The sequence below is a fragment of the Natrix helvetica genome (assembly GCF_964273705.1).
Source record: "Natrix helvetica genome assembly, chromosome: 3".
In the NCBI taxonomy this organism is placed as follows: Eukaryota; Metazoa; Chordata; class Lepidosauria; order Squamata; family Natricidae; genus Natrix; species Natrix helvetica.
Window position 1 is genome coordinate 97,274,269 of NC_138549.1, and position 24,313 is coordinate 97,298,581.

The 24,313-nt window shown below is 37.6% G+C and overlaps 1 protein-coding gene across 3 annotated transcripts in view; it reads right to left on the reverse strand.

The window, feature by feature from the left end:
* AK5 (adenylate kinase 5) overlaps positions 1 to 24,313 on the reverse strand; it is a 141,833-nt gene that overhangs the window by 19,630 nt on the left and 97,890 nt on the right. For all 3 annotated transcript variants that reach the window (XM_081949011.1, XM_081949010.1, XM_081949012.1), the window contains 2 exons: positions 15,556 to 15,595; positions 12,491 to 12,535 (listed from right to left, as the gene is read on the reverse strand). In XM_081949011.1, the coding sequence (XP_081805137.1) occupies positions 12,491 to 12,535; positions 15,556 to 15,595 (85 nt within the window). The remainder of the gene's footprint in view (positions 1 to 12,490; positions 12,536 to 15,555; positions 15,596 to 24,313) is intronic.

Sequence of the window (24,313 nt, forward strand, 5' to 3'; positions counted from 1 at the left end):
TGCAAGAGAGCTTTTGTGAGGGGAATTGTCCCTGAATGATGGATCCAAGCTGGTGCTTTTCCAGATCAAAGAAGATATTGTCAAGATCATCCACTTGACTTCGGACAGGCACTAGTCTTGAGTAGGCAGGAAAAACTATTGTTTTTACAGTCAGTTTATGACTGAAGTGGCTGAGTTTGGGATTACATCAAGGTCACATTCCCAAAGCATCCTTTACAAATTTTAAGCTTGATTTGTAGCGTAAATTACTTTTTTTGGATTGTTTTGCTTTTTTTGCATATTGGAGAGATTGAGTCTTTGTACTGGCAAAATTTTACTGTATACATCTGGTATGTTTCCACCTCCTTCAAAGATGCTGGTATACATTTGTTTTGAAAACATTTTAAAATATTTGATTGTTTTGTGGATTATGAGGCAAAACAGTATGGATTGTATAGTTTTTGGAAAGTTAATTATGGAATAGGGGCCAGAGGGATTTAGAATTATAGTTATTTAGTTATTATATACTCTACTTATTAGTTATTTATAGTATTTTAATTAGAATTATCTAGAAAATATTTTCTCAGGGAAAAATAGAGATTACAATACAATACAACAGCAGAGTTGGAAGGGACCTTGGAGGTCTTCTAGTCCAACCCCCTGCCTAGGCAGGAAACTCTATACCATTTCAGACAGATGGCTATCCAATATCTTCTTAAAGACTTCCAGTATTGGGGCTTTCACAACTTCTGGAAGCAAGTTGTTCCACTGATTGATTGTTCTAACTGTCAGGAAATTTCTCCTCAGTTCTAAGTTGCTTCTCTCCTTGATTAGTTTCCACCCATTGCTTCTTGTTCTACCCTCGGGTGCTTTGGAGAATAGTTTGACTTCCTCTTCTTTGTGGCAACCCCTGAGATATTGGAACACTGCTGTCATGTCTCCCCTGTCCTTCTTTCTATTAAACTAGACATACCCATTCCTGCAACCGTTCTTCATATGTTTTAGTCTCCAGTCCCCTAATCATCTTTGTTGCTCTTCTCTGCATTCTTTCTAGAGTCTCCACATCTTTTCTACATCGTGGTGACCAAAACTGAATGCAGTATTCCAAGTGTGGCCTTATGAAGGCATTATAATGTGGTATTAACACTTCATGTGATCTTGATTCAATTCCTCTGTTTATGCAGCCTAGAACCGTGTTGGCTTTTTTGGCAGCTGCTGCACACTGCTGGCTCATATTTAAATGGTTGTCCACTAAGACTCCAAGATCCCTCTCACAGTTACTATATAGATTATTTCCCTTTATTTTATGATAAGGAAACCTAGAAGGCTGTATACTTGATCCCAAAGATAAAGAAAATAGAATAGAAATCCTTATGGTAAACCCTTTCAACAGAATGGATAACAGCCTTGCTAACATTGTCAGAACAAAGTTTTTCTAATAAAGTTGTAAGCAATAAATATGCTAGAATGAATACCCCTGAAATTAATTTGAAGAGAAATTTAAATATAATACAAATAAATCTGCGGGGATGACTCATTCCCTAAAGGAGATGAACAAATATTAAATTAGGAAATTGATTTATAGAGTTTTTTTCTCTTCTGAATGTTTAAAACAGCTCTGCTAAGAGCTGTGAAGGACTTTTTTAAAAGTGACAAACACGTGGATAAATTTTACATTGATAAAAAGAAATCCATTAACCTTCTGAAGGATTTTTGCTTTGAAATGCAGATGAGGGGAAAAGTGCTTCTGAGACATTTTTAACAGGTTTAAGAATAATCTTAATTTTAAAATTAAATTTATTTTTGGTTTTTTCAACCAGGCTTAAAAGAAAAAAAAATAGTGAATTTGGTTACTCTTAGTAGTCTTTTGCTGACAGAGAAGGAGTGATGTAACTATTGGCCCTTGCTTTACTTATCTAATAGACGAATATTGGGGAGAAGAGAGATTATCGTTTATTTAGAGACAGCAATAAACTATTAAAATTATTTTACCTTCTGGAATAAAGGGAGAAGTTACTTTTTTCCCCTTCTCCCTTTTTTCTGTTTTACCCCAATTCTTTCTATAAATGTTATTTGTAGCTTTTGTTGTTTTCATTGATTTTTATTCTCTTCATTTGTAATGTTTAATAAAGTTATTTGGGGAAAAACAAGGGGGGGGTGTTACTGTTGTCAAAGTGATCCCGAATTTGGACTTTTTCAACTCTAACTAACTTGTTTGCATTTAACTCATAACAGTCACATCAAATTTAATTTTTATTATGGTGACAGACCATTATAGAAAGAATAAAATGCAAATAGTAATTTTAAAACTTAAAAAAAAACTTTGCAATAGTAAAACTTCTGAGAATTTCTAAAACCTAGACAAAAATACTTTACTTTCAAAATAGGCTGAAAAAAATATCTATTTCCTCAGCATGAAGAAAAAAAATTGAGATATATTCTTGATATTGATATCTTTTCTTAAACAGTAAGGAAAAGTTCAGTTTAGATTAGTATCCTATCCAAATTCTTGACAGCAAACACTGGTTAACAATAAATTAAAACTTACATTCTATTTTTTTTAAAGGAAAATTAATTTTTCTTTCTTTCTCTTGTACCAGCAGCAGTGTTACGCCAATATAATTTCCTAGTGGATCACATAATACTATTTGCCTTGATTCCTCCTTCGGTTCCTCCTTATTGCTAGGGACACTTGGACACTGGCTACCTGACAAGCCTTCATAGTATACTACTCATCTTTTTTGCCTAAACCTCTCTTGTCTTCACTCTTTGGGCCTTCAATTAGGACTTGAACTGGCTTTGATTTAGTGCGAATTATTTTTCTGTCTCTTACTCTTTTGGATTAAGACCTTCTGTAACGTTACTACTATATACTTTTCAACCTATTACCCTGAATAAGAGGAATTGTAGCCACATGAAAAAGTAGATGTAGATTCAGAATTCTATACCTATTTGTTAAAAATAGACAGGATAGAGAAAGGAGAACTGCATGCATGTTTTCCCTCCATCACTCTATTTTTTATCACCCTTACATAAACTGCTTTTTCTGACTGGGGAATAAAGGCAAATTCAGAGACTATATATCCCAATGTTTTTTTTAAAACCCAAGTCATATTTCAAAACATATGCTGCAATCAATAAAGTAAATATAAAGACATGGTCCTGGGAGATATCTCTGTGGTAGAAACAGGGACAGCTTTCACATAACCCCATTAACCAAATAAAGTTCTATTTATTCACCATCCAACTGCCCTTTTCATATGACTAAGAAGAAGCTATCTGTGCAAAAAAAAAATCCAGTTCCCTATTATCATTTGACATTATTTTTCTTTCCATCTGCCAGTCCTTGAATTTAAGACTAAATGAGCATAAACACCTTGAGGATAGATTTATGCAGCTAAAAAAAGTAAAGAAGTATTAACAAATCCTATGCTGTGCAAAAGCTTTGTCTTGGCATTTTTGTAATCTAGATAATTACATTTACAGAGACTCCGCCCCCCCACATTTGTTTAGAAAGTACGATGGAGAAAATTATCTTTATGTTAAAAAAGTAAATACAATGGTGTCCAAAAATAACATTTCCAACTAGTATTGTATTCTGCTCACATTTCTCGGCTTGGATGCAATGTTTAGATGACTAGGGTTTTCACTTAAGAGTTAAAGTGATGCTATCTTTTACCTGAATTTTCTTACATAGTACTAACATTTCTGGCACTCACACTCGCTGAACAGGAAAGATGGAATTAATTACAAAAGTTAATTTTCATTTTGTACACTCATCTGGTATCTTCCTTTGCAAATGTGACTTCATTACTATTACAACCATTTTATTTAGGGATGAGGACAAAGCACCAACATTTTTCCCTTTGATTCAGTGCCTTTTTTACATATAAAACAGAGAAAGGCAGAGTATTAGACATCTTTTCTATCTTGAGTTATTTATTTAAAAAACAATAAAGGAGGGATATAAATAAAAGATAATAAAATAAATTACATTAATGGAGCACTGAATCTCCATGTTTTCCAGTGTACTAGGCAGGGGTGGGTTCCGGCAGTCACTACTGCCGGTTTGCTTGTGGGCGCACCACATATGCGCAGTTGGGGTGCGCACATGCGCAATGCAATAAAAATTGCTTTGCACATGCACAGAAGCAAAAAACAAGATGGCAATACCTATGGCCCCACCAGGAGAATTGGTTCGGGGGTGTGACAGGCCTGGGTCACTGTTGGTTTCAGTGACTCATGCCGCCAAACCATTACCGATTCAGCCAAACCGGGCCAAACTCGTAGGAACCACCACTGGTGCTAAGTATTGTGAGGTATTGTCGTTTATAGACTATTTTTTAAAGCACAGCTGTTGCCTCTGAGTCATTATTGACTGTTTCAGTTCCTGATCTTTTAAGAATTGGAAAAGCAGCAGCAGAAAGAAGGGAACATTTTCTGAACAGACTTGTGCACAGCAACCTGTTCTTTCAAATGAAGAACTAGTCAGACAAGCCACTTCAGGTTTTAAACAAAGACTTTTCCAAATACTCTGCTGGTTATTTTCAAAGCATTATGAAAGCCTCTCGGAAATGACCTGGAAAAAAGTTTCTTTGCATTCGGTAGACTAGATTAATTTCTCTGGAGAATTATAAAATGATGATGTTTCAAGCACAGCTGCATAGGAAAGGGGGAGACCTCATGTCATTTTTATTTTTAAAAAACCTCCAATCCTGGGGCTGTCTCTGATGCCATTTATTTAAGAAGTTAACTTATTAAACTTAATGCAATATTCCTATCAAAGGAATGGTTATTTTCCCCCAGGATTGTGCAGAAGTCTGAAAGCATCTGGGCTATTTTAGTAACAGAAGATGAGGTCTGAAGCACTCGTTCCAATCCTCTCTGAAGTATGCACAGTCCTATTCTCTGTACGCTTCCAGCAAATTATTGTAGCAAAACACAAGATGTATCCATCGGGGGATCTGGTTGATTGGGAAGATATTCCGTCTGAGATATTGGGCAAAACATACTGGCTATCTGTGCAAAAAAAAAACCACCCGTTTCCTACTATCATTTGACATTATTTCTCTATCCACCAGTCCTTGAATTTAAGACTAAAGGTAAAGGTTTCCCTCACAAATATGTGCTAGTCGTTCCCGTCTCTAGGGGGCAGTGCTCATCTCTGTTTCAAAGCTGAAGAGCCAGCGCTGTCCAAAGATGTCGCCGTGGTCATGTGGCCAGCATGACTAAATGCCGAAGGCACACGGAACACTGTTACTTTTCTACCAAAGGTGGTTCCTATTTTTCTACTTGCAATTTTACATGCTTTCGAACTGCTAGGTTGGCAGAAACTGGGACAAGTAACAGGAGCTCACTCAGTTACGCAGCGCTAGGGATTCGAACCGTTGAACTGATGACCTTCTTTTTTTTTTTTTTTTTTTTTCAAGAAGTTTTATTGGTTTTTTTAAAAACATTTATGCGGAAAAGGGTAAGTGGAATAGTTACAAATTTTGGCAGTTGCAAGTATGGCAGACGCCCCCTCCCTCCAGACTCCTAGGTTACATCAAAATATCAAACCTTATTACATAGTCATAAAAAAAATCAGCATATTAATTCTAGAAAAAATACTTTTCAATCAGTTTATATAATTATAATATATAGTCTAGTTGTAAATTCATTAATACTTTCGGTCTGTTTATAACATTGTGGTTTTCTTATTTATTTTTGTGATCTGAGCTTTCTTGGTGTTGCCCCTTCACCCCCCGCTGGCAGAGCTCCGGCCCCTCCCGTGTCCTGTATAACCGTTGTAGTGTCATCTGTTTTTTCTAGGTTCGCTTTGTTTTTTTCCATAAAGGCCTGTGCCTCTATGGGTGTGTTGATTCTGATTCTTGTCTCCTCCCAGAATATCAGCATACCTTCAGGCATCAACCATCTAAACCACACCCCCTTCTGGTATAATTTATTCGCCAATTGCGAATAACTTTTCCTTTTTTCCCTAATTTTTTTGGGAATCTGCTTTAGAATGGTTATCTCCCTATCGTGGTATGTCAGTGTTTGCCCCCTTTGTACACCCAGAATTTCATCTCTTGTGGTTTTCCTAAGAAATTTAATATGAACCTCCCTGGGTACATTATGTGTTCTGGCATATGCTGAATTCACTCTATAAGCTAGATCTATCTCCCATTCCATCTGCTGTTTATCTTTGTGTATGTAATCAGCTAGAATGTTAGTCATAATGTCCCTTATATTTTCCCCATCTGCTTCTATTACATTTTGAAATCTAAGATAAAAGGACATTCTTTCAAACTCTGCTTTCATTTGTTGGATGTCAAGTTCTTTGTTCCCCTTCTGTAAGGCCTCTACCCCCCCCCTCGCCTCCGCCACCCCACCCTCCACAAGGTCCAGTCTCTGTGAGTTCTTAAAGATTTGGGCTTGATTCTGTTTAATTTCATCTTTCATTTCCCTTAACTGTTTCTTAATTTCCTCCTGGCCTTGTAAAATTTGTTGAAGCATTTGTTGGAAGTCTATCTCTGTAGTCTTGGGTTGCATCAATTCTGATATCTTTAACTGTGTAGCTGGACTAGACGTTGCAGACGTTGGAGCAGAAGTAGCAAAGCCAGGCTTTCCAGGAGGTGGTCTTTTTGGAGACATGGTTTATGAAGCAAGGAGATCAGTCAAAGTAGAGACTGGGCAGCTGGAGAGGTAGAGCAGGCAGGCGAATTCAGAAGGCAGAGGATCCAAACAGATGGGGATTTCTTTAGTCACTCTAGCAGTAGATGAAAGTTTTTTTTCTCCAAAGAGTTCAGAAAGTAGCAATCCACAAGAAATTCCTCTGGGTGACTCGGAGACAAAGACCGGAAGCCTGAATTTTAAAGGTGGAGTCAGGTTTCACAGTTCATGAAGACAACGGAAGTGTGCCATCTTGCCCTGCCAGCTTTGGGCTCAGAGGCATAGTAAAATTTTTAAAAGTTCAAAAAGTTCTCAGTTCATCCATTAGTTCTGGAGCTAGGTCGAATGAAAATCACTTTTATAGGGGTGAGGCATCATTAGTTGGCTCTCCCCCCTCCTCCTCTCTGGGGATGGAAGGAAAGTCTTTTCAAGCCGCTTGTCCGAGGGAGGGGGGGAAATCCCCCTCCCTCTAGCCGCACCTCTAGCAGGGATCCGAAAATTTAACTTTTTAAAAGTGCTGAAAAGTTCATCAATTCAAAAGCGAAGGAATGCAGAAAGGAAGCCTCTCACCATACTGCCGCTGCTTCGTTCGGAAGTGTGTTCTCCGATCGGCATGGGGCGAGACGCGTGCGCACGCACGTCCTCCAAAACTGCTCCCCGATGCCTAGAACGAAGCGGAGGAGCCCCCGCCAGCCGCCGCCGACGCCAGGACCCTCCGCGAGCCGTTCCTTCGGCAAGACGCCCCTCCAAGGCGTCTTGTGCCCCCCCAGAAGCGGGGGAAGCCCACCGGGAGAGCTGGAGCAGGCAGCGATCTGCCTGTCGCCGTAGCCGCCGGAACCGGAAGTCCGAACTGATGACCTTCTGATCGACAAGCTCAGCATCTTAGCCACTGAGCCACCGTGCCCCTTTAAGACTAAACGGGCATAAATTCTTTCGGGGTAGATTTATGCAGCTGAAAAGCTAGGTTGTTTTTTTTTATAAACAACTTTCTCTAATTCAGCCTCAGTCCAATGATGTCACAATCATTGCTTTGTTTTCTGTAGCTCCTCACTTGCTTCTCTGTCACTAATCCCACCCTTTAGTGTTTGTCCATTACTGAATATGGGCAATTCCAGGGACAACATCAAAGCACAGGGGGATCTGCACATCGGTCCAAAGGCTGACCACTTTTGCTTTAAGCAACTGGAGAAGAACACCTTCATGGATCCTTCAGAGGACAGTAAGCAAAGACCAGCTCCTGGCAATGTGTTTCTTTTTTGCATCCGCATTTATCAGACAGTTGCCAGCAGAAGATGAACAATGGAGGGAAATATTCAGTGTCATACAAAAGAGGGAAAACCTATCCAGGCTAGTCTGTCTGTGATATATTGCCAGAATCAGATATTTCCTTGCTTACAGAAGATCACGAAAATTATCAGAGACTTTGGTTTGTTCCATTGGGGATCAACAACATTATTTTGTGCATTTCCTTCCATAGCAGTGTTTTTCAACCTTGGTGACTTTAAGTCCTGTGGACTTCAACTCCCAGAATCCCTCAGCCAGCATAGCTGGGGGATTCTGAGGGCCCCATCTCCCCATCTCTCCTAACAGGATCCAATTGGTGGTACATCTTCTCTGCTGTGGACCCTGACATCTGGAACATTATTCTTTCAGAAGGTCTTCTCACCAGCTTTCGGGATCCCAGGGGCAACATGCAAGGTAGCTGTATGAGATTAAAGAGATGTTCTCCTACTTCCTTGGGTTTATCGGTTTATTCATTTTTGATTGTTATAGATCAGGGGTGTCAAACTGGCAGCCCATGGAATGGATGTGTCACACGCAGACCAGGCCCACTCCAGCTCCATGAAAGGGGGAAACGTTGCAAAATGTCACATGACGGCAACATGACGCTGTGAGTTGACACCCATGTTATAGACTGATATGGAATTTTGAACTGTTGTGCTGTAAATCTCCCAGTCACATGTTTGTGAGTTGGGTAGTTATATACCATATTTTTTGGAAGTATCCAAAGTATAAGATGCACCTAGCATTTGGAGAGGAAAACAAGGGGAAAAAATCTGCCTCTGTCTCCCAGCAATTTGCCTCCTTGCAACAAACAGCACAGATGATATACACTGTTTGTGGTGTTGCATTTCAGACTATACTTGTACAGATGCTGTTAAAATTGATGTGACTTTCTGGAAGTATAATTATTCTCTGCTATTTAAAAGAAGATACAATAGAATTGGGCCTCTTCAGATCAATCATTTATTTTAAAAAGTTTCTTCATTTTATTAGGTTGTCTAGAACAATAATAAGTTGTCTTTAAAAAATAAGTCTAATAATTTGAGCATTCTATAGGCATTTATAGTTATTGACTTACCTCCTTGCAGCAAAAAGCCTGATTAGCACAAGAAAAAAAAATCTGCTTCTGCCTCCCAGCAATTTGCCTCATGCAGCAAACAACAAGTTTCACTTTCAATTTCAGCAGGGGCCTCCCAATCATCAGCTATTTCAGGCTGTAGGCGAACCTTTTTTGAGGTGAACCTTTTTTGGCTCGTGTGCCATAAGCGGGGGGAGTGCAGGGGTCGTGCATGGGCATGCCACACCCATAATGCAATGCGTGACTCCCCCAGCGCACATTTATGCATGACAGCCGCTCCCCCCATTTTTTGCATGCTTTTTCCTATAAAGCCTCTGGAGCCTGGGGAGGGCGAAAACAGTCTCCCCACCACCCCCGGAGGCCTTCCGGAAGATTCAGGAACTTCCCTGAAGCCTTCAGAGCGCAAAAAAACAGTCCTACTGGCAAACCAGAAGTATGGGAATGGATTTCCGGTTTGCTCGTAGGGCTGGTTTAAGCCCTCCGGAGTTTTCAGGGGCCTTCCGGAGGCTTCCCTGAAGGATCTGGAGGACAAAAAACGATCCTAGGAGCAAACCGGAAATCACTTCTGGTTTGCTCATAGGGCCATTTTTAGTCCTCCGGAGCCTTCAGGGACCTTCAGGTTTCTTTGAAGGCTCCGGAGGACTAAAAACGGCTCTATGAGCAAATTGGAAGGTTTGTCCATTGGGTCATTTTTTGTCCTCTGGAACCTTCAGGGAAGCCTCCTGAAGTCTCCGGAGGGCCTCTGGAGGGGGGAGGGGGCTGTTTTTGCCCTCCCTAGGCTCCTATAAAGCCTCTGGAGCCTGGGGATGGCAAAAAATGGCTTAAAAAAGGCTGAGCTCAGCTGGCTAGTGCGCGCATGTGCACTGGCCAGCTGATAGGGCAACCTCTCATGTGCCTTGACAAATGGCTCCAAGTGCCACCTGTGGCACGCATGCAATAAGTTCGCCATCTTGGCCATAACCTATTGCAGCCTCCACAAGCCCCCATTTTCCCTGTTTGCTGCAGGTAAATTGCTGGGAGGCAGAGGTCAAAGGGTGGAGGCCAGTGGGTGGGTGTGGTTACATTCGGTATATAAGATGCACCCAAATTTTCACCCTCTTTTAGGGGGGGAAAGGTCCGTCTTATACTCTGAAAAATATGGTAAATATGCTAGTATATAAATAAATTTGAAACCCCATTGTCATGTATTAAGAAAATTATGAATGAAATTGTTACTTCCTGAAGAGTAATACAGGTAGTCCAGACTTAACAATGGCAATTGGGAGTGGCAGCTTTTTTGTTAAGTGTTGCGGTCATAAAGCACAACATCAACTGACTGTGCTGATGGGAGTTGCTGCAGTTCCAGTTACCTTGTTAGAGGTTAATCCCACTCAGTTGCATCTGTATAGATGATTGATAGGTAGAGATAGATAAGATAGATAGATTTTATTTTTCATTTTATTTTTTTTGTCGACATGTACAAGGTAACAGGCATATATAGACATGGACATTATCGCATGAGATTGGTACAAATAGATGGATATAAATAAGTATAACATGGCCATCAACACATAAAATGAGTACATATCAATGGAAACAGTAGGATAGGGACGATAGATAGATATGCTAGGTAGATATGGATGGATGGATGGATGGATGGATGGATGGATGGATGGATGATGGATAGATAGATAGATAAATAGATAGATAGATAGATAGATAGATAGATAGATAGATAGATAGATAGATAACGATAACTAGAGACAGAGATTGATTTTTGACCTTCTACTGGCTTCCCCAATGACTTTGTTGGAAGTCAGCAGTGAAAGTCAGAAAGAGCCATCATATTACCATGTGATGCTACAACCATCATAAACACAATCCGGATGCCACGTGCCTGAATCATGATCATGTGACTACAGCACCACTGTGATGGCCACAACTCAGAGGAACAGTTCCCTCATTCAGCCTTAGCCTAACTTCAGTCACTGAATGAGTGGTTGCTGAATGAGGACCATCTGTGTATTCTTCCAAATATTGAGAGTTTGAACCTTGAACATCAGTTTCCAATATAATTTATGTTGTTCCACCCAATGAAAAAACATTTTTGGCAGATCTTTATTAACTCTTCTATTGCAGTCATTTTTTTTAATGCTGCACGTTTTCCTTTGTGTTATATGCCTGATTGCCATAGCAACTTCTCCACATTTTTAGGAGTTTGCATGAATTCTAGAATTGCAAAAAGCTTAATTAGCTCCAAAACATTAATAACTGAGAAGAATTCAACATTGATGCTTGTAGGGTGTGTTTTCATCATGATCCTCTCACTTCAGATTGAGAATGAAGCTTCTCAGGATTTCCCTGGTTATATATTGAAGGTTTATTATTTTTTCCCCAAAGAGGATTATTTGTGTTATTGATGACTTGCAGAATCAGGTGATTCTATCCATGTGTGACTAAATCACTACAGAGAACACAGAGTTGTAATGTTCTTATGCATGTTACCAGATGATGAATAATGGACAAGAGTCCTATATTCATAACTGCCAAAGAGCTCTTCCTTTCTTGGGGCTTGGTTCAAATGTGTAATGAAGCTACAAAGCCAACTGATATTCACGTCTTTTTTTCCTCAGTAATAATATAATAATATGCTTCTCTCATTTCCCCCCGCTCTTTTATGACTCACAAGCAATCCCAACTGAACTATTTGCTTAGTACTCCAGGTAACACAATGTAGAAAGAAAAAGAGTACTTTACATTCACAACCATGCTCAAATACTGACATAAATATATATTCGTGGATGAGTATATTATTACCAATCTAAATCATTCCATGGCAGGATTAAAGCCTCATCATTGAAGATTTTGGACCATAATGTATATTATGCTAGAGCAGGTTGATGCATGAAAATGCATCAATCAACCTTCTCTGGTACATTACAGTCCAAAATCTTCAATGAAGAGGCTTTAATCATGACATGGAATGATTTAGATTGGTAATAATAACATGTATAAACACTGATCCACAAACGTATATTTATGTCAGTAATTTTTAACTCCCCAGTCAAAGAATGAGAAAGTATGATTGGCCCAAAGTCACCCAGATAGTTTCTGTTTGAAAGGGAGGACTCAAAATATTTCCCTACTCTTAGTCCAGCACTCTACTAACAGCACCATACTGCTCATCATGTATATGTACATACATATGTCTTGGGCAGAAAAAGACTACTCTAAACATCTACTTATTTAGATATTAATTAAATACCGCTAATAGTAAATATGAAGTTTCTTCTTTTAGTGTTACATATTTTTCTGATAAATTTTCTGATAATATTTTTTATACAACTAACTATACTATCATGAGAAGCTCTGTGATGTTTTATTCTCAATGGTTCTGACCCTGGTAAATCTAAAAAAAGATACCATGTTTAGACAAATTTATGCAGTTCATTAGTACTTGTCCAAAGAGTTATTGTATACATAAAACAAGTATGTCTAGCCATGTCTTTTGTTACTCACCAAGTACAAAAATTATGTTTGATTTCTTCAGGTCTTCTGTAAAATCTAAATTAAAATGAAAATAGTTTTAAACAATAGTTGTAAGCAAAACATACATAGTTTTGTAAAGTCTATCACAGTGGTTCTCAACCTGTGGTCCACGGATCCTTGAGTGGGGGGAGGGTATGCAATTTCATCACAGGGAGTCTGCCAAGGCTTGAAGAAATATTATGATTTAAATCTTGAGTTAAGTCTTGGGGATCTGTGGCCATGATCCATGGCCACAGAAGGTATTTAAAGATTCCATGGTGAAAAAAAGATTGAGAACCACTGATCTATCATATTAACTTTACAATATGATCTTATGTGTCTCTACAAGGAAAATATACTGAAAGTTGTGTTCACTGAAATCTGTGGAGTACTTGGTGCTCTCTGAGCTTGGTTGTTTTCTTGCAGATGTTTCATTACCCAACTATGTAATATCATCAGTATTAAGTGTAGGATTCACTCCTGTCTATATAGAGTAGCTTGCCCTGCCAGTTTTGGTGGGAATGTGAGTTTCTTCTTGAGAGTTTCTTGATTAAGATGTTTTCTGCTTAACTGTTTGCTTCTTACACAGCTCTGCTTGTGGGAGGTTGGGTTGTTACTTTAGTAATGGAGCACTTGGTTAGTGTGGGTTGTTTTTTGAAAGACTTGTTTTTAATTTGCCATCATTTCCTCTGAATAAGAACATTATTCAGAACAGTACAAATCACTGCAGCAATCCAGAACACAAGAAAAAGGAAGTAAACTGCCTATACATCTTCCAAAAAAATGGACACCCACGCAACTTTATCAAAAAGTGCCTGACTACTCAATCCACTACAGCACAATCAAAACAAGCTATGAAAAAGTTAACACAACCATTCATCAAAAACAGCCCAGAAACAACCAAGAGACTATTACAATCATACAACAACATCATAGCAAACAAACCAACTAAAGCCCTTGAAGAAACATAACTAACTAAAGTTCTCGAGTTAATGCATGGACAGACTCAATCACAGTTTCAAAAGGAAAGAATCAACAATCAAGTAGAAAACAATACCGGTACCAAGGAGAAAATCACATCCCCAGCAAAACTGGCAGGGCAAGTTACCATATATAAATAGGGAGCAAAACCCACAGTTACTCACTCTGATGATGTTACTTAGTTGGGTAATGAAATATCTGCAAGCAAACAACCAAGCTTAGAAAGCACCAATGACTCCATAATTCAATCATGAGCTACATATATTCTCTTCTATAGGAACCATTGAAATTTACTCTCAAATACAGGTTGTTGCAGCCTATTTTTTTCTTAAAATAAGTTTATATTTTCAAATGGAGGACTCAGAATAGCAACTAATAAGCAATCTAATTGCTCATTGCTATTACAGTTCCTTACAGCCATGGTTCAAAATATTTCATGCAAGTTATCTGGAGGAATATTTTATGCTACCCTTATTAAAACTTCATTTAATTTTGGCAAAAGTTCATGTATGCCATTTTCCTCCGTAAGCTACAAGTTCAATCTAAAATCTATTCCATCAGTCCATACTTGGAACCTGAACACCAAACAATTGCAATGCTTTCTTTTCTTGAATAGTATCTCTTTTCTTGTTCAAGGACAACTAAAGTTGATTGATGCTTAGTTGGGAGCATGTCTTACTGAATGCAAGGCTACACATGACAAAAGACTTACAATATCATCATTGTTCAACACTATGAATATTGTTTCATTCATAAAAATGTGAACAATCTGTCAGTCATCATTCAATACATTTTCAAATATTTCATTACCAGAAGTACAGGGTTTTGAACCCTGCTGATTGTAGCTATTTTGAACCTTGTGAGTATTGGATTAATTGCTATTATACTTCCATTCCTGTACTAAAGGATAAAAGCTGTTCCATGGCCACTTTATTCCATATAATATGAACACTCCTAGAACATCTCAATGGCATCCATTCATATTTCCAACTTCTTTGGACAGTGGGCTATTGCAGAGCTGATCTAAAATTGCAATGTAGACCACCCTGAATCTCCAAATGAAAAAAAATCCACTGTTCAGCTATTCTTTGGACATAGTTCTCCAAATTAAAATAATTTTTATTATTATTATCCTTATCATTAAACAGGATTGCCAAACCTGAAACATTTTGATTTTTGAATAAGGCAGATTTCTGATGTTGTTGGGGTTCCTTTGTTAAACATTCTGAATTTCTCATGTCACCATGGGGAGAGTTTCAATGGCTTTCTGCATCATAATTGCAATGTGAAAATCAAATGCTGCTACACAGGCCAGTGCATGTATTTATCTTATAATTTCTTATCATCATCTTCTTTTAACAACCCTACAATCCCTTGTGAGTTGGAGTTAGGGCAACTGAATGGATTGTTTACTGGCCGGATTCCTTTCATATTGCCAGTGCGGAGTTTTGTTCAGCAGATATATTCTCATTGTGCCCAGAGAGAGAAATATCTGCCTCTATCTCGGATCGAACTCACAGCCTCCTGATTGCAAGGCAAGAGCTCTACCTCTAGGCCACCGCACCACTCCCTTTATCCTATAATTTCTTATGAGACTAGCAAACTTGATTAACACCTTAGAAACACCGTTACCTCTCTGAACAAGAAGTTAGCAATTACCCTTACAAATAAAATCATTGGAGAAGATGATATATACTCTTTTTCTGAGGGCACAATGGTATTCATGAGACTCTGGAGTCAGCTGCATGCTGTTTCACATATATAAGGCTGTGAACATTTAAAATTAATTCACATGAGTACCGCTGTTTGATACCAATTAAACAAGCCAACTTTTTCCATTGTCTTTCAGAGCAGCATTATAAATTGACTCCTTAAAACAGCAGCATTTTTTTTCCAGGTTCAAATTAAAGTCTGTAAAAAGGATGCTGCTACTTTCATGAGCAGCAAGAAGGTATTTTGCTAGTGCAAAGTCCAAAATGCTTTGAAAATAAAGCATACATGACCCAACACATAAATTAAGAGGATCATTTTAATATATATTAAAATAATTTTATACTAAAATTATAAAAACTCACCTGCATTTTCAGGCCTGCAAACACACGATTGTTCATATGCCTGTTATATTATAAATTGATATGGGAAAAAATTAGCTTATATGTTATCATTACTAAATCTAATAATATGAAAACAGATTTGTCCATAATTCTAATTCTGTAAGTATAGGGTTTTTTTTTTTGTTTATTGGTTTTTTTTCACCAACCATTTTAGCGCACCTGATCATCAAATTAATTTGGGGCATAGTCACATTTTCAGTACTGAGTGTACAGTATGTTTCATGTTTGAAATTTCAGCATCCCTTTTTCAATGCACCTGACTTTTGCTGAGGAGCCAATATACACAATGTTAAGGTTTTTAGATACAGGAAATACTATTTTCTAGATAAGTCAGGAGACGAGGAATAATAAAGAATTCACTGTAGCTGAAAATTGTAGAATTTTCTGAATAGGGATTGATTTATATAAATATGAGCAGGTAAGAGTACTCTTTGCCCAAGCAGGAGAACCTATGCCATTCGGGACAAAGTGCTGTCCAATTTCTTCTTAAAAACCTCCAGTGACGGAGCACCCACAATTTCTGGAGGCAAGCTATTTCACTGACTAATTGTTCTCACTGCCAGGAAATTTCTTCTTAGTTCTAAGTTGGACCTCTCTTTGATAAGTTTTCATCCATTACTTCTGGTCTCAGGTGCTTTGGAGGATAAACTGTCCTCCTCTTCTTTGTAACTGTCTCTCAAATATCTGTAGACTGACATTGTATCACCCCAGCCCTTCTTGTTAGAATAGACCAGAGTTTCTCAACCTCAGCCTCTTTAAGACATGTGGACTTCAACTCCCAGAATTCCCCAGCCAGCAAAGCAGAATTCTGGGAGTTGAAGTCCACATGTCTTAAAGGGGCCGAGGTTGAGAAACACTGGACTAGGCATACCCAATTCCTGTAACTGTTCTTCATATGTTTTAGCCTCCAGGCTCCTAATCATCATTGTCGCATTTCTCTGCACTCTTTCTAGAGTCTCAACATCTTTTTTGTATTGTGATGACTAGAACTGGATGTAGTATTCAAAGTGTAGTCTCACCAAGGCAGTATATAGCAGTACTAATACTTTACGGGACCTTGATGCCATTCCTCTATTCATGCAGACTACGATTGCATTGGCCTATTTGGCAGCTGAAGCACACTGCTGGCTCATACTTAAGTGACTGTCCATTATGACTCCCTCTCACAGTTACTGCTGTTGAGCCAGGCATCATCTGCTCTATACCTGTGCATTTGATTTTTCTTGCCTGTGTAAAACTTTACTTTTCTCACTACTGAACTGCATTATCTGAAATTCTATGTTCTCTTCTCTTTAAGTCTTTATACATTGCCCTACTTCCACTCGTAGTTCTCACTTCACTTGGTATCTTCCCTTCTGTTTCTATGCACTTGTATGCTGAATGAAAGAGTTGATAGGTTTTAACCACTTCTAATTCTACACTCTTCTGATTCCTTGCTTCTTACAATTGTTTCCTTCTTTTTACCCAGTAATATAATTCTAAACAATATTATAATGTATACACATCAGAAACCAGATAATTGTGTTTCCTCTTTCTCCTTTCCTCTTTTCCTTCTTTTAAGTTGCCATCATGTCACTTCTTTCCGAGTTTTTGCCATTTTATCTACTATTTGCTCATTTTTCTGGCTTACCAGAATTGGGTAACAAGGCTAAAAAAGATATATAACCTTTAAAGAGTAAAAAAAAAATCCAAAATTTAACTGTCATTGATGTCTGGGATTTTAGAAGTTATACAGACAAGCTTCTGCCATGTAACACCCCAGACTTAGCAACTATTGATATGACAGTTTTAAAAAATCTGGATAGTGGAAGTTGCAGTACTTGGAGACAGCAGAAGAGAGGAGAAAGAACTGGAGAAAATAACAAAATACGAAGATATGCAGATAGACATAGAAATCATGTGGCAAAAGAAAGATACAGGCCATGAAGTCAAAGAATTACACAATTTGAAGACATCTGTGTCAAATGATTAGTGAATGCCTTCTTCACACTATTTAGATGGTTTTGACTATCTAAAAATGACAATGTCTTCTCTTGCCACATGACTCTCTACTTTATCTTTTAAAGTGGCGACACCCTGGAGGGATGGACAGATTGAATACCCTTACAGCAAAAGAATAAAATGAGCCACCCACATAATTTGCCAATCTTTTCCTATTGTCTGCTATCCCTTCTGTGTTCTTCATGTTACTCTTCTCTAAAACTGTTTGGTCTTTTTAATTAATTATATTTTTTTTCAATATGTTTGGTTTCTGCTCGAGACCTAACGTGATAGATCATAAGAAAGATCAGCTTTGGCACAGCAACTTGTCACAATAATTATTCAGAGGTTACTCAAATCTGTAGTGATGTTGTTTTCTTCGTGACTTTTCTATCATTTTACAATAACAGGAATGTTATGAAGTAGATCGTGCCATGATACTATCACTGCTGAAGTACAAAGTGAAAATAATACATGAAATGTGTCAGGGATTCTCAAACTGTGGGATGGGAGGGAACGTCTGAGAAGCTCAACCAAATTTTGGAGGTGCGACAACTAACTGCTAGAGCCAGGCTAATTCACCTTTCTTCAGCTATTGGCTAAGTGCCCTGGTCTCCACCCATGAAGACAATGTTGGGTCTTGTCAGTAGTTGCAGCTTCTGTTTTGTTTTTCCTCCTTGTCTGAGTTAAGATAAAAATAGCATCGGCAACTTGCCAAGAAAAGGACAATACGCAACTGTGCTGACCTCAATCTGAAGATGAAACTATGCAGGCTTCTCTACTACCCAAGAAATTTCTAAAAAGTAAGGTAATGGTGATAGTAATAAACCATAAACTCTTTTAAGAACCAGGGAGTGGGGGGAAAGAATTGTGGAATGATGCTGAAAACTTGTTCTGCCCCGTCCAAAACTACAGTTGCTAAACAATATAGTTGTTAAGTGAGTTTTGCCTCATTTTATGATCCTGACGGTTGTAAGTTGAGGGCTACCATGTATCATGAATATGGATTTTTCTCCATCAACTCCAACGTATCATCCCTAATTATTTACCAATTATTTTAATAGCATTATTATCATTGTTCTTTGCATATATTTTAATCTGCATCTTATGAAAATATATATTCTATGTCTGAGTAAACACTTTTGCCTATCCATGCTGGATTATTCTTGATTTGGTGCCAATTTGGCACATTAGCATCCCTGATTGACAGCCAAGCTGGTTTTCTTCCAGCTCTGCTCTCAAGCAGCAAATTTTTCATTTTCTCATTTGAACTTCACAGAAGCAGCAGATGGGATGCTGGAAATCTCACCTTTTTTTTTTTTTTTTTTAGTTTGGGTTCTGCAAATGTATCGCCTGTTTAATATTAGTGGGTAAATAGAAATCTCCAGGACTGGACTGGAGTGGAAACTCTATGCTGGTAATTTATGAAGGTGAACAGGGCAACAAATTGTTTTCATTAATGGAAACAAACTGTTTCCGTAGTTTTGTTCCATCTATTTTTCCACTGGGGTAGGGAATCATCTTACATTTACCAGTGTCATGCAGTTGGTGGCTTTGAATGTAGCACTAGTATATCAGCCAATTTTATTTGGGGAAGGGTGGCATCACATAAATCCATTCATTATTAGAGGCCGTCCCTAGGAGCACAAAGTTTGCGACCCACTGAATTATGTGATTTTGCCTAGCATCAAAACATCAACACATTACTGCACTAATGTCATCTTGGACCTAGAACAGACAGATTTGGTAAGTAATAACATCTCTATATAAATAGGGCTCCAAATTCCTCTACGAAAGATATGTCTCTCACTGTTTTCTCATTGCAAATGAGAAATACCTTAATCCAAATGATAATTATTTACTACTGAATTCTCCAATGGGAAATTGCTTTATTCAATTAGACTTTACAAAACAAAAAGAAAACTCTAATACCAGTACTAATTCCCAAAATAGCATTTTAAATAATATTAAAACCAGCATTTCCCCCTAAGCAAGATAGGGATCTTTGCAACTAAAACTATTTTTTTTAAGCTCTTGAATACCCCAGTTCCCATGGTAACTTAAGATGAACAGATGGTTCCTGGATAAAAAAAAAATATGTTAAACATTTTTAACATTCTAAGACAAGGAGTATTTTGCACATTCCTATGGTATATTTTTATCTATACTGTCATGAATAAATGTCCCAATATCGGCTTTCTATCTGACATCGTTATCTGTTTATTAATATTTACATAATAAAAAATTTAAATACTTCAGTTTTGAAATCTAGAGATCTTTCTCCACATGACTAGTTCATATAAACTCCTAGTAGCTAGGAGCTCACATGCCTATAACTATTAAAATTTCAACCACAAAACGGAGCACTTCATAGCAAGGGCACCACTGGTGAAGGGTGTCAAAAAGACTAGATAATGATCACTCCTACATAATTGAAGCCCTACCCCTTTCTGTGCATGTCACACATACAACACATATACAAAGTGAAGTAGAGACCCTTGGCTTTTCTGAACCCCTTTCCTTCACCCATGAATGCCCCTAACTAACAACATAGCTTGTGTGGAATAGTTACCAACCAAAAATCAATGCAGTGATTTTATGTATGTTGTGATGAATTAAACATCGATATGAAAATTTAGGAATGAGCTCCAATAACTAAGAAAGACCGGTATTCTAAGAACAAATAAGCAAATCTTAGCCCACGCCTAAAACCTCTGATTTCTTTTTTTGCTTTGGGGCGCCAATGTTTCCAAGTTGTGAACATTTTTACATATGTTTATATATCTGAAACATTTTACTGCTGGCTGACTAGTTGCAAGTGACTAATGTATTATTGTTCATGTATGCATGTATTTTTAAATTTTCTAATCACGTTTCATTCATGTTTTTTAAATGTATTATGTTTTTCTGCAACAGATTACAAAATAAAATAGATTTTACATGAGGGTAATAATAGCAATTTACTATGGCAATATGCTGCCCTTTATATCCTCAATTAATCCATAATTCTTTGTAGAGTGGTAAATTCAAAGATTTTGCTGTATATTAAAAAATTACACCTTTAAATTAAAATGATCTTTATAATGTCATACTAATCAACTTTTGTGGGACTTCTTTTAAACCAATAAAACCCAGAATCTTAGCTTTTACATAGCAAGAAAAATGTTCTTTGCCGCATTTCTCAGTCATCATATTTTTGCTAAATATTTTGGTATCGATACAACCATGGTTATATCATAGTATTGATATATAATGTATAGATTTTTCATTTCTATCCAAAAATTATTGTTCATATGTCATGGAACAGACAATGCACTAATTGTTCATTTGAGTCCGTATTTCTAAGGAGAAATAGATTTTTAGCCAACAATATACATTTTCTGACAAACAATGTGAAAGTCTTTGTGGAAGTGCATCATTTCCTTAGTGTTTACAGTTGCAGTTATTTACTGACTTCTTCCCTAGTAAGCTATGATTCATTTTAATAATTCAACACTTACAATTCCTATGAGAACAAATGGTAATTCTTGAATGGAAGAAATCACGTCAACACTTAAGAATGAAATGTTCTATCCCAAGCTTGTTCATTCCAGATAACTTAATGATGATTCTATTTATGATGGCCATACTTATTGGGAGAAGATGCAGATGCTAGCCCCATGGATATAACAAGCACCAGACTGAAGGAACTTAATTTTATTCCGTCACAGATTTCAACTATTAACTACCAGGAGTTTACATGAATTAGTCATGTAGAGAATTCTGGCATTACTAAATCTATTCGAATCATATTTTTATTGCCAATTAACAGAATATCAGAATAACAGAGTTGGAAGGGCCGTTGGAGATCTTCTATTCAACCCCTCCTGCTGCAGCAGGAGGCCTTATACCATTTCAGACAAGTAGTTGCTCAATGTCTCCTTAATAACCTCCAGTGATGGAGAATCACATTCATGCATATATTGTATTCCATTCCCAATATTTCTTTTACATTTATGAAGATGGTTCTTATTCTGCAAATGCACAATAGCCTACTTGATCAGATTTTCATGAGAATGCTGATGATTGTGGAAAAGTTGGGAACAGTCAGTTTGAAGATTATCCCAGAATATTAACCCAATGCAGGTAATAACTACAAAAAAGCACCTCAAAAAAACTCTGTCTTACTACCTTAATTGACTCAATATAACTGAGGTTGCAAATTTTCCAAGAATCTGAATTTATCATAAGCTAGGCTTAAACTCCCTTATTTAAATCCATATTGTTCTTAGTCCCTTAGGCCTGCGCACACTCCCATGGACATATATCAGCCCTGAAATATATTGTCAAATAAACAGTATTTCTTTATCTTATGTTTTCCTAATTGTAAACTAGGGATAGGGAACTAGATACCCTTCAGATGTTTTAGACTTCAACTTGCCAGCCCCAGGAAATGTGTGTGTGTGTGTGTGAGTGTGAGTGACAATCCAAAACATCTACAAGTTGTCGTTCAAGCAACAAGCACTTGTGATTGCAATTCTCTGAGGACAAACATATGCAGTAATATCTAAACCTCCTTTTAAAATGGTAAATTCTGCTATAGTATTTAAGGGCAGTTGCAGTGGGAAAGAGCTTTTCCTCTATGCTTCTTAGTGCATACTGAGAGCAAAATATCTTCAGTATTCTATCTAGGAGCCGATGGATTATGAGAATTTTCTACTCTTTCTTCACAACTGGAAATTGCTTTTTTCTGTTTAAAAAAAGAGTGACTAGAATAACACCATGTACATTTGTATTGTGTAACACAGGGGTCCCCAACCCCTGGGCGGTGACCCAATACTGGGCTGTGGCCTGTTCAGAACTGGCCCATGGAAATTTGGCAGGCAAGTGTGCATGCAAGCGCAGTTCCACTTGTGCAGCATGCATGCCCATTGCTCACGCAAACCATCCCCCCTCTCCCCCTCCCCACTGGTCCACAAAGCCGGAAAGGTTGGAGACCACTGGTGTAACACATAGTTTGGAACTAAGTAATACAGTCCCAAACAGAATTACACAAGAAAAGAAATAAGACTCCTTTCCCAAGTATCATGATTAGATTTATTCATTCATTAGATTTATAATTTTATATCCTGCCTTTCAGCACCCGAAAATGTGTGTATTATGCTGCTACCTCTTATTATTTCATAACAACTATCTGTGAAGTAGATTGTGCTGAGAGTGAGTGGCTGGCCCCAAATCATACTGTAAGTAGTCCATTACTCATTTCTGTCTTAAAGACATATTCCAAACACCATGGATATTTAATCACTTTTTTTTTAACAAAATGCAGCAACCTGTTATCTTCTGGGCACTAAAAGAAACTGAATTGTTCTATGACATCTGTTGTTCTGTGATTATCTTCAGCACAGGTGGCTCTCCCATGTGTTAGCTCTTTTTATTTTTACTGAAAAAAATCACATATAAAGGTGTAGACTCCAGAAAGATTTATAATGAGTAACTTAGAAGTCATGCAATTATAATGCAAAATATGACTGAGCCTTTTATCACTTGATTTGCAGTCTGTACTAAATAATAAATGAAAATTTCTTGATTTCGGTTTAACCTGATCCATCTTGTGACCAATAAATTATGGCTTACGGCTATCATTTGTAATTCTAGACAACCATGGTTTATTCAATGAGCCACAATTAACCAAATCATGTATAAATCCATCCATTGTCTTTCAGCTTACTGTGTGAAGTATTATTAGAATAGAATAGAATTCTTTATTGGCCAAGTGTGATTGGACACAAAGAATGTGATATTATAACAATACACAGAACTGTTAATTCTTAAAATTCAACAGTTAAATATTCTCTTACTTGTTAGCATTACTAGGGCAAAATCAATGTAGTGAAATGGAAGCAGCAAATGTAACAGATCTTTCTTTGCTTTGCTTTAGATCAGGGGTGTCCAAACTTGGGAAGCTTAAGACTTGTGGACTTCAACTCCCAGGATTCCCCAGCCTGGGGAATTCTGGGAGTTGAAGTCCACAAGTCTTAAGCTTCCCAAGTTTGGACACCCCTGCTTTAGATCATCTTGAAATTCCAAATTTTACAGAGATAGAGTGCAACTTTCCTAGCTTTTTTTATCATACTATATATTTTTTTCTAGCACTTTTTATTCTTTCTTACTATTCTTACTATTGTTTATACCAGGTACTCCTACCAATAAGTTCCTCTTTATTTATTTCACTGGACTGTGTTTATCTCCCCATACCTGGAACTTCTGCTTTTCTGTGCAGCTTTTAATCTTTCCTTTGAAATCAGAGAATTCTAGAGAGATTGTATAGTGGGAAGTATAGGATTACTGGTGATAATCCTGCTGAAGAGGTATACGGAGCTCCATCTTTCTCATAATTATAAATTAATAGATTGCAGCTCTAAATAATACAAAAGTGATTGGCCAGCAACATTGCAATGTAAAGAAATCGAGCACAAAGAAGTCTGGGATGTCAACCAACCTTGGTCTATATTATCGTCCACATATTATAAACCTCTGGAAACAATAACTTTGTGGTTCCCATTCTTCAGGAATGTGCTTCCAAGAGATATATACTCCTGAATCAATTTTAATTTGGAAAAATTACAAGAGGCCTCAAGATATAATAAGTCAGTGATGGCAAACCTTTTCGGCCCTAAGTGCCCAAACTGGAACACGTGTGCATGTGTGTGCATGTGCACAACCTGGAGCCCCGGAAACCCAAAGACCAGCTGGCTAG